Source organism: Diorhabda sublineata, chromosome 11 (genome assembly GCF_026230105.1).
Source record: "Diorhabda sublineata isolate icDioSubl1.1 chromosome 11, icDioSubl1.1, whole genome shotgun sequence".
Taxonomy (NCBI): domain Eukaryota; kingdom Metazoa; phylum Arthropoda; class Insecta; order Coleoptera; family Chrysomelidae; genus Diorhabda; species Diorhabda sublineata.
In genome coordinates, this window is record NC_079484.1 from 5343910 (window position 1) to 5355802 (window position 11893).

Here is an 11893-nt window from a genome sequence, read left to right on the forward strand (position 1 = left end):
GGTTTGGGCCCATCAGTCAGTCGTCGTTGTCCAAGTGACCGTGTTACTACTGCCTAAACGTTGATAAGTATCGCCTCTCCACATTCCAAGCGAGAAAAATCAGCCTATTCTGGAATATCCTATGCTGGTACTAGATTTTATTATTTTCAGTTCTCTATGACACCTAAACAAAAATTATCGACTGATATTCACACATATTTGTATTGAATAAGCGTAAACTATTAAAATGTTGTTCAAATGCCAAACAAAACTTCAGCAAATAATGAAAAAAATGATAAAAATCAAAGGATCAAATAACAATTTCATTAAAATTTTTATTTACAATAAATTTGCAGTTCTAGAATTTCCTTGAAATATATCTTTCCAAAGTTGGATTCGTTCTGTTTCTGGTTTATTTCCCAATACCAAATTAGCGTCTATATCCAAAAAATATTCATGAATCTCTTCAAATGGTTTCCAAATTATATCCAAATCGTTTCCTTCTGGAGTGGGATTTCCATATTTTGCAAAATTGGTCCACAATTTTACGAATCTTCTAACAGAAATATCCTCTAGTGTATCTTTTTTAGGGCGTGGTAAAACATAGTTAGTGAAGAGATAACCACAATCATCTACGTGCGCGGCTCCTAAAAACATACATTCCTTACCAAGCCATACGATTTATATAACAAATTAAAGTATAACGTAATCGCCGGTGTAGAGGTGGATTTATGCATCCATCTTTGTGACACATAGAAAATGCTAGGAAAAGTTTGAAAAGTCGACGTTTATACATATTCAATTTAGTTCTTCAATACCAGTCAAGAAAGCTAATTCAAAACATCAAGAAATTGGTATTGATAACAAATTAATTACATTACAAACCAAGATATAATAACTAAAAAGCTGACTTTGATACCAAAAACAAATTACAGTTAATCAGAATTACAACATACCTTTGAAATTATCAATCTTGAGAATGCGCTTGAACAAATTGAGTTCCGCGTCTAAGGACATCCTATACAAAAATACTGGTTCATTAGATGTTTTGGAATGTAGTCTTGCAGTACTGATAACTGCCATAATAAAATACAAATCTGACAGTATCTGAAAATAAATTTATTTTAGAAATATATTGAATGACGAACCTAACCACTGATGATGCTATAGAAGATAAACGCGTTAGCTTCTCGCTACTATAAACAAACCAGTACAGCTGTCGCCTCTATTTTTATCAAGTTGTTTTCAGTGTACCTTAATCCTGATGGTTTTCTAGCTATTAAGTACAAGACTTGTTGAATCATTGCGTGGTCTCTTTTTTCAACAGCTGTTTCCTGTTCTGTATCTCTTATTTCATTTCCTGTCACCATATTCCTCGTTTTACAATTGCCATGTTTATTTTTTTCGTCCATTTCCCCGTCGATCTTCCTATTCTATTTTTCTTGTTTCTTCTCTCATGTTTATGACGTGGTCATACCATCCCAGAAGTCTTTCCACGATTTTGTTTTGGTATTATATTCAAACTTTCTTATCTTATATCTGAAATCCGTATGTTCCTTTTTTGTTTTCGTATATCCTGACATTTCCTTTTTAGCAGAAAACTGCATCTTCCAGTTGGTCTAATCAACACGTTCATACTATGCTTCAGTCTTTCATCTTGTTTTAAGTTTATGCTAAAACTTTTGTTTTGCTGTATTTTTTATTCTTCTTGTTTTATTCTATGTTTCCTTTCATTTCGATTTATCGTCGCCTTAGTTTTATCTTCCACTATTTTTATATTCATTATCAGTGAATTGATAAGAGTTGGAAGTAATATTTAGTGAAATCAAAAATATTCCCTGCAGTGATTGATTCATATCAAACGATTTTTATAATACTAAACTTATAAAAAATACTTTACCAAATAGTAATCCTCAGGATTTGGATAAACCTTTTTTATTTTTTCATCAAGTTTAACAATATCCTGGTGTATTAATTGAATATTTAGAATACGCGAAATCATTTCAGCTGCACTCGATTCATTCATTGGTATTTCATGTTTTATAGCCTCTGTAGAAAATATCATACATTCGTTCGAATTGTATCCTAATAAAATCGGCATTTTTTTGTAATTTCCGGAAATCATATTTTCAAACGGAGATTTTGTGAGAAATGCTCCATCATTAGGTTCCTCCACAATTGGTCCTACCACCTTCAAAGATTTTATAGCCAACGACTGAAAAAAAAATTAAATGATACTTCTAATATCAACATTTACAACACCAATTTCATAATCAAGCTGATGCTACAGAAAAGCTGTAGCAGTCAAATTTTGGGATATTCCTGGTAAATTATTAATCGTTTTGTAAAATCCCTGATATTCGCTAAATTTTCCATCGAGTTGATACTTTTAATTTGTGAAACTATTCTCTAAATATTTTCCAAATTGAATTAACGACTTTTCAGAACTGTGAATTTACGTTTGAAGTTAAAAATGATTTCAATTTCTATCTGATTTATAATTTTTTCTAATAATTCATAATATTTTTGTTGTATTAAAAATGTTGTATACCCATTCACTTACGTTTGTAAAATTATAATGAGACGCAAACAATTCCTCGATTGGTAAAGCTCTCAGATAATTCAACTGTTCTTTCTTTGTCAAATCTCCCTTTCCAATAAATTCCATAAATTCTTGAGCATAAGTCCTACCTTCAGCCCAAAAAGCCGTTGCTGTTCCACTTTGCATAATAGCTTTGTGAAAAAGCCCTTCAGATAACGAACTCATCATGTGGTAGTGAACTGAAGACCCTCCTGCACTTTCCCCAAATATTGTTATATTATTTGGATTCCCACCAAAATTCTGTATATTTTTTTTAATCCATTTCAGTGCTTGAACCTGATCCTTCATACCTGTTCGGAAAATACATATTCATTGGTTACAATTATTCAAATCAAATTTGAGGCGACTAACCAGCATTTCCATAAATTTCCAATGAAGGATCTTCAAAACACAGAAAACCTAGGATTCCCAAACGGTAGTTAATAGATACCAGAACAATATTTTCAGTCATAAGGTAATCTGGACCGTATAATGTAGTGCTATTACGTCCTTCTGTATAACCTCCACCGTGTATCCAAACCATTACAGGATTTAGATTAGAAGCATCTGGAATAGGCTGTAAATCAAATATCATCGAAATATTAACGTTTCAAAATTTGATTTTCACACATTATGGTATTGAAACTAGAGCTCAACAAAACCAATGAAGCTACGATCACCAGTATCACACCAATTGTATTGAGATATGATCATTCTGAGATGAATCGTTAGTTTATCTAAAAAAATTGTCCAAAACACTCTTTATTGGTTACCCACAGTTACAAATGCAATTATGTTACCCATGTCTCTTTCCTGTTTTTTTTTTTAAACTGAAAGTACTTTTTATATGATTAGGAATAGGATAGTCGCATCGCAGTGCCGCAGTGCTTCAATTCAATCCAAAATAGATGAATTTTACTTGGAAAGAGGATACAGGAAGAGCCAAAAACAAAAGGTGAAAATTATGATGAATCGATCAATTACCAGAGAGGAATTTATTGAATTCAGTCGTATTGAATACAACAAGAGTTGTCCAAGAACCGTTTCTGAGACCTATGGTTTAAGCGGAGCATATTTCTAAGAAAACCCCTATAGAGTGAAGTAACTATTATTCATATTTACAAATAAATAAATATATCAGGTTGATATTACCTTTTTCGTGAAAATATTAAGATGCAAAGCATCCTCACTTCCTACAATACTTTTTGCGACGAAGTCTTTTTGGATAAACGGTTCTCCTTCTTGTGAAGCATCACGAATTCCAGTCCAATGTTCAAGTGGTTGTGGTTCCTTGAAAAATATTATCAATATACTTGATATGCATAAGTGTTCTTCAAAATTTGTTCATTTTGAATTTGCTATATAAGATAGTTAGAATATGATGTAAGAGCTGATGTAGATCTTTTTCACATTTCACTGATTTGGAGTGACTAGAGCTTGAGAGTGGGTAATTATAGTTCGAAGAATTCGTAGATCATCTCTAAAAATTACGACATGTTCAAAAATTATGAATTAAAAAAAATTAAAAGTCTGAAATCCTATTTTCGACTATTTTGCGTACTGGAAAGTTGCGGATTTTTGAATTTTTTCAAGTATTTTATAATAGAATTGAAAAACAAACTTCAGAAAAAAGGAACACTTCAAAAAATCATATTGAAAATTCATTGCCCAGAAATTTGGGCTTAAGAACAAATTGCCTCGAACTACATTGTTAAGATTCAAGAATAGGAATCGACAATATAAGATTAATTTCTGAAAAAATTGAGATTTCTTACACGACTACAATTCTGAGCTAGCTAAAAAATTATAATTTTACAACTAAAACGAATGAACTAACTTTAATCCAACGATTGACTTAACTATTCCGCAACATTCCTATTTATATTAAAATTATTTTTTTCCAGATGTAACTTCCCCATCTTGATTAATTTCTTCCAGTTCGATGTCTTCTTTCATCTTATCTGCTATTTTCTTGTATGTAGTTTCAAATGTGAAACAATACTGAAGTAATTGTGCTGTACTTGAGCAAATTTACACATATGTGAATTTTTTCTCATAAAAATTTAATGTGCTTCACGTAGGCCTTCAAGGCACATAACATGCAAGTGATTCCCTTCCATTCTTTCGTATTTTTTGCTTTCGTTTTCCAGTCCCAAATTCCTCTCTCTCTCTCTAGGTCTTCCATCACCTCTGGATACCATCTTTTTTTCTTGTTCCTCTATGTTCTATGTCCATCATTTAGAACAAGGAGGAACAAAATCAATAAACTCACATATTTCTTTGCTTTGTAAAGTTTTCTAGCCTCTTCAATTATTAGTTTATAACGATATATATACACAATTAACATTCCGAAAGTCTATTTATCGAAGAAAAATAGTTAGCCAAAACAATGATCACTGCGGAATCAGGCCGTGAACATCACAGACGAAAGGCAGCGCGGCATCGATATTAATCGAAATCATATTTCAACAAAGGCTTCTGTAGTGAAATTGTTTATATTTGTCTGTTGCACAATTTTCTTAAACATGTCTAACACGGAGACAGATGATGAAGTTGTTAATGTTTACTATACTATATAAGAGAACTAAAAAGTTTTATTTTAATGCTAGAGGAAAATAAATGATTATGGATATTTATGAATATTAAATGCAAGAAAACGATGACAAGACTATTGATGACGTTATTTCTAAAACGTCAAACGTTTTCTTGCCAAGATCTCAAAATCTCCCTTAGATATCATCAGAAATGAGACAAACTTTTCACAACAGAATTTCCTCCGTGGAAATATTATAACAAGTTACAATCAATATATATATAGGTGCTTCACACAGGCTTTCTCTGTAAAGCTTTGTAAAGCTTTATAGCCTTTTTAAGTGTGAAAAAGTATCACAGTGTAAAACGTTTATAAACAAAAACTATCACAAAAATCGCCTCAAATTCCACTAATAAAAAGAGTATCAAGTTGATTGAAGTGGTTCTTGACATACTGCCACCAACACTGTTGACTGTACAAATCCAAAAATGCTGTTTCGATAATTTATCATTACGTTAGAAGGTCTTGGTAGAAGTACGCAAAAAATTTATACGACAAAAGACAACAGGACTCAATTTTCTTCCAAACAATAAACATATTAGTACCGTCCGTATCAAGTTAATGACAGAATTTGAAACTGAACTTAATATCTTGAAGTGCTAAACTTGAGTAGTGATCGCTGAAATATAAGAATATGTGAAAGAAGAAAAAACGGATTAAGTTGAGAGACGATTTTGCGTACAAAGAACTCCTAGATTATGACACCAATGCGACGTTTAGTTCTTTTGCCATTGCTGATCAGAACTTGAAATTATTGTCATTGTACCTAATATTTTTGAAATCATAAAGAGCCGTTTTTGCCTAACCAGTTTAATCAGCTTCTCGTCATTCATTTTCAAATCACTCCATATAATAAATTGTATAGAACTGAAACGCATTTATGTTCACACTAACGATACCACACGTTTCAGCCTGTCCGGTAAAAATACGTTTCGAATAATATTAAACGTAAAGGATTCGAAAAGGAATGTATATGGAAGGAGGATGAGTATGCACACATTAATTTTCATTTAATATTATTTTATGTGAAAGGAAAGGAAGTGATAAGAGACGAAAATGGAACGTACCTAAAATAAGAATCAACCTTTATGCAGATAGCAACGTATTGCGTAATGCAATATTAAACATTAAAAAAAGTTCATAGAAATAGAATACACAGGTGAAACTAATATTTATTAGGACGTACTTAAGTAAATAGCTTTTCGTTGAGGGAGAACAAAAACTAGTAGAAAAGTTTTAATGGAAAAACGTGACCACTGTTTTCTGAAAATGTCTTATTCACGTTCAACAAAACTTACGGAAATGATATATCAATAAATGATTAATCTGTATAACGATTCTGAATCGGAAAGTTGAAAGTATATATTAAGTTACTTTTTTGAAAGGATTCGTTATCTTTCTTTTTGAGATACTAAGCTCCACTTTTCGTAGCTCAGCCTAGTGTATTTAGGTCTCAGTTTTTTGCCCATTTGATTATCTCTAACCTCGTTTACGTTTGTCCTATCTTATTGATTCCTAATTTTCTAGTTCTCTAATATTCTGCCTTCTCAACCTATCTCTGAGGCTTATTCCTTCATATGTTCTTTCCATTATTATATCTGTCTGCCACATTATTCTATTGGTTGTTAATTTTTCTTGTTTCATTTACATACTTGAGAAAGGGTCTTGCGCATGTTTTATATCGCATCATACTGTTTTTCCATATTATTTTTCTCGATTACTACGTTATCCTTAATGCTTTTATCGCTTAAATTCATGTTTCCTCTATTTAATTCTTCGCACTTTATATTGATAACACATAGTAACTCAGTTTAATCTACAGCTAGTTTACATCTAATGGGATTTTTCACTTTAACTTTAACTTCTTGATTTGTTTAAAACGAAATATATACACAATTAATATTCCTAAAGTCTATTTATCGTAGAAAAATAGTAATCCAAAACAATGATCAGTGCGGGATCACCACGTGAACATCCCAAACGAAACGCAGCGCGTCATCGATATTCATTGAAATCAATGGGTACATAATATACCATAAATAAAAAGTCGCTGCATCGCTGAAGAAGCCGTTAGATCGGGTATAGTACAGGGACGGCATGGTATTATCGTACTGTAGTGAGATTACTTATATTTGTCTGTTGCACAATTTTCTTAAACATGTCTAACACGAAGACCGAAGACAGATGATGGAGTTGTTAACTAAAAAGCTTTATTTTAAAAATAGATAAAAATAAATGATTAAGGATATTTATGAATATTAAACGCAAGAAAATGATGACAAGACTATTGATGACGTTATTTCTAAAACGTCGAATATTTCGTGAATATCTTCTTCAAGCGTTTACCGAAGTAAAACATTCAAATTTTCTGTCCACTTTATTAGTATTAGTTTATAAATTGACAAACAAACGACACAACTTCCATTCCTATCTTCGAAAACGTTTTCTTTATTACACACACCTATGTTATTCAATTGTCCCCAAATACCCTGATCAATTCTCTTTGATAAAATACAACTTTAAACAGTAAAATCCAAAACTAGAATTGATAATGAACAAAAACATACATAAGAGAAGGTGATTCATAAATTGCTATTATTCTGAAATTAGTGTTTATTATTTATTGACTTCCTTAAATTCTGTTTATGATTACTTTATAACAACAACTGCTTTTTTAGGCGAGATATATTTCAACATAATTTTTGTGAGAATGTTTTTGACACACCTGCGCTATAATTTCATGACATACAATTGACAACGCTGTAACTTATGCAAGGATCAAAATGGAGGCTCCACAGCGTCACTAGAAATTTAGATATACACTCGTCGAAGCTTGATTTCCCCACCATATTCAATTCCATTTGAAGAGACAAATAAACAAACAGAATAATTTGAATAAACTGCTGTGAATTCTATTAACGAATGAAAAATGAACTGAATTTAAGAGAAAACTCTGAAGTGTTATAATGAATGTAATGCGCTAATCATCATTTTTGAAAATAATGAGTTTTATGTAAGAAATGGTAGGAATACAATATTTTATCGATTATAAGTTATTCCAAAGTAGAATACTCTAATACAATGGAAAGATATATACAAATCGACTTCGGAACTTATAACCAAATTTCTATTTAAACTTTGATTTCATGTACTCGCTACAGTTCGAATTTACATAATTAAATTTACAAGTTGATAAGAGAGAGCTTGTTATCTATAGATAGCAATCAACTATTCTTAGTATTGAATGGAAATTATATAGAAAATGATTTAAAATCTTTTGGAATTTTTTTACTAATACTAATTTGTTCAATCTCAACAGTGGTCTTAAATTAAAAACTAACATTATTTAAAAAATATTACCTGGAATCTGAAGTCCCCTAAAGGGGCCTTCGCATATTTAACTCCTAGAAAACAATAAAATTCTTCATCATCAAAATTTTTTTTTATACATCCTCTCAATTTGCCTTGTTCGGTCTCCACGACTGGGCTCTCAATATCTGACATGGGGCTAATTTTTTCAAGAAATATAGTGTATTATAGTGTAAGGAAAGTAATCATTGACTCATTATGAATTTTATTTATAGAAAAATATGAAATTCCTACTTACGATTATCAGTAATTTATTTCTTATACTCAAGGTTTTCTAATTTTGTTGTACAGGTTGAACGTCAAGATCCTTAATATTGAAAACACTTCACCGTAGTGCAATGCACTTCGACTCTTCAGCAAACTGAAGCAATAACTAATAAAATTTTATCTGTCCAAGGTTAAAGATTATTTAACACGCTCTGTTTAAACAGGGTATAGTCTAAAAGACATTAGATAATTGATTATAACCAATATGCAATATTAAAAACTTTGAATTGAATGTTCCTCATTCATTAATATCATGAAATTATCAGGTTTTTTCAAATATATATCGATTGTACATTCCAATAGAAGTAGTAACCGCTCAATCGAGAGCTCTTTGACTCGATTTTTATGGTGAGTCGATCCTATGGCCAGACTAATTGAACGGATTGATTTCTTACTAGGTCAAAATATTCCACCTGATGATCCTGCACGTGCTTTGACCTTAGGGTCATTTTCATTGTATAGTAACCACTGAACAAAACTAATATTTTCTATACATAGTTTACGTAGAGTACTTCTTCTATCCTTTGACATAATAAAATAAAACGAATCGAATTTCTAAATATATTCCAGTAACGAGAATCAAGAAACAATGGATAGTTTAGATTCATCGTAGAAAAAGAAACAGTTGATTTTACAGATTTTTTCCAAAATTGAAACTAGCATTTAAGTTGTATGCAATACTTTGCATGAATCTAGCTTCATCTGTACATACTTTTGATCATTATTTATTCCATTTTGCATTACATTGCACTCCGTCTTGTTCCATATCAATTCAATCTTCACAACATTGAGTAAATAATTCTTCCAAAATCTTGGAAAATACTTAAACACGATATGAAAGAATCTACCGCGATAGATCATCTCTACATTCAACTTTAATTTTTAAAATTACCAAAATAGTTGTATAGGATACGCCGTAATTAAATTTTTTTCTCAGTGTATCACAAACGCCATTTATACACTTGTACACAGGTTCGGATTGGGACCATTCGGGTCCTCGGCTAAAACCTGGGGGATATGGATTAGCACTATCAAAAATCAAAATAGGGGTTTAGGGTCCCTCTCTCGGAAGATTTTTAAAAATCAAGTACCTGAAAAAGTGTTTTGGCACTTACGAAGAAGAAGAAATTCAGTTAGATTTTTATGCAAATACATATTATGATTTTCGACCGAGGGAAATGTTTCGAATTTCAAGACAGAGTCAATATTTTTCGGGTCCGAAGAAAAGCTTATGTTTGCGTAAAATATTTCTTCATAACTCATCCTCGGATAGTCTAAAATAGAGAATTTTTTGGACAAAGCGACACAATTTTAAATTAGATAATATGAAATAACAATTTGGCTTGATAATAATTATATTAAAATATTAATATCTTATTAAATATTGAATTATGCCAGTCTAATGTAGATTATAGAATTCTGCCACAAAATCATTTTTGCGCATTGAAGTTAATGAAATTTTTTAACAGATTAGAGGTGGGTAGATGTCCAGATTTTTTCTTCTGGTAGGACAACTATGGATAGGTCTCTCAGTTGAATTGAATTCCATTATCAATTCAATAGAAGGCCTTAGCGAAATCACGAAAAATCGTTCTCATTGAGAACAAAAAACATAGCGTCATAAGGGCATTTATTATATAGGGAAAGAAATTTTTGAGCTATCAAGATTTTATGTTTGAAAAGAAAGAGTAATAGACAGTTTTTCATTAGTCTTTCGATTATCTTCGATAAGATTAGTAATAATGGTATAAAAATATACAATTTTATAATGTTGAAATAGAGTCAGCTTTATCTTTTGATGTTTCACCAGACATCAGTCCACATCTACATCCACATCTTTCCCTGCATTTTTGTTTAGCTTAAAATTAATAGCACATGTAAAGGTTTTTCTTTTTGCCTACAATACTTTAAATGCGCATTATTCCCTCTGTCTTCAACTTGCTAGAGCAGTGTTTATACTAAGCTTCAAGCTAAAGCATAGTCAATTCGAAATTTGCTATCAAAGCTTTCATAAGAGATTTTTTCAAAATCAGAATGAGAAAATTAAATAACTGAATTTCTTCACTAATTGAGAATTCCGTATCAATAATTGATGAAAGAACCTTCGAGGCCCCTTCGTATCTGGCCTGTCCGGACCTGCTTGTTCACGTTTTATGAGTTTTCTCCAAGCAACAATTACCATAACTGTCGATTGGAATTTGACCCCGACGACATAAAACGTATGCTTACACTTTCAGGATACATTCACACTATAATGTTGATTACGGTTAGCTCTAGGTCTGATCTCGGTACGGTAAAATATTATCAAATAAAAACGGGGTGTTTATTCATATTATAAGAAACATTCAAAAAAAGATCGGAAGAAACTTGCGAAAATTGAAGATAAGAATGACTTCAGACAGATAATTTGAAAAAGTGATTTATCTCCAGACCAGGTCGTAGAAAATTCTTTTTATAGAAAATCCCATATTTTTAACGAGAGCAAAAGTCCTTGCAAATCAAGTGAGGGAGAAATATATCATTTTCTGACATTGTAGTTTTTTCTAAACATTCGTTTTTTTAAATATTTAAAATGAGTTTCATACTTAAAATGCGTAATATATATTACGTCAATTAGGTTTCAAATTATAGCAATTACACGCCATCTACCGAAGATGCTCATAACTTGACGTAGACAGCTACTCGCCAACTAACTGCGCTGCGGGTGGCGCCATCTATTAATGAGTAGCTATAAATTATATTCTAGATATTTCTAAAAAAGAAGTTAACTGTAACTGCACAAAACAAAAGTTTCTAGACTAAAATTGTCCAATACTAAACACTTTAAAACATTATTTAATTATTGCTGGAGCACATATAAGGCAGAAGCTGATAGTAGTGTGCGTCTCGTCTGTAACCTGGTGATCCGGTTCACCAACCAAATTTCTTACGATAGAGAATAATGCAGCCGCCCGCCCCCTATTTAACTATTTCAAAAATAGAAAAAATACAAACGGAAAAACTCCCTGATTTAACCAAGAGCCGTTTTTACTGACTAAATCTCTCTTTGTTCGTTTTCTTCTAGCCAATGGTCATTCGCTTATTCTTCTTTCCGGCCTGGTGAG

At 31.5% G+C, this 11893-nt stretch overlaps 1 protein-coding gene across 3 annotated transcripts; it reads right to left on the minus strand.

The window, feature by feature from the left end:
- Nucleotides 1-183: 183 nt before the first annotated feature.
- LOC130450499 (esterase B1-like) lies at nt 184-8897 on the minus strand. 3 transcript variants are annotated; one of them, XM_056788914.1, is made up of 8 exons: nt 8761-8897; nt 8514-8661; nt 3713-3850; nt 2933-3137; nt 2543-2871; nt 1880-2194; nt 936-1086; nt 184-626 (listed from the first exon to the last, which is right to left on the minus strand). In XM_056788914.1, the coding sequence occupies exons 2-8, from the start codon at nt 8655-8657 to the stop codon at nt 319-321; spliced, it is 1590 nt and encodes a 529-aa protein (XP_056644892.1). In that variant the 5' UTR covers nt 8658-8661; nt 8761-8897; the 3' UTR covers nt 184-318. The 3 variants fall into 3 exon arrangements, with proteins under 3 accessions (XP_056644892.1, XP_056644894.1, XP_056644893.1); XM_056788916.1 differs by lacking the exon at nt 8514-8661 and having other exon boundaries at nt 295-626; nt 2933-3127; nt 8761-8884; XM_056788915.1 differs by lacking the exon at nt 8514-8661 and having other exon boundaries at nt 295-626; nt 8761-8884.
- Between the last annotated feature and the right edge of the window lie 2996 nt (nt 8898-11893).

Excerpts from the sequence above, each read along its gene's own strand:
- LOC130450499 (XM_056788914.1), bottom strand. The coding sequence starts at position 8,657 with ATGTCAGATATTGAGAGCCCAGTCGTGGAGACCGAACAAGGCAAATTG. Across the intron at positions 2,195-2,542 it reads CTCATTATAATTTTACAAAC|TCGTTGGCTATAAAATCTTT; the intron begins GTAAGTGAATGG and ends TTTTTTTTTCAG. Across the intron at positions 1,087-1,879 it reads ATCCTGAGGATTACTATTTG|ATACTGTCAGATTTGTATTT; the intron begins GTAAAGTATTTT and ends ATTTATTTTCAG.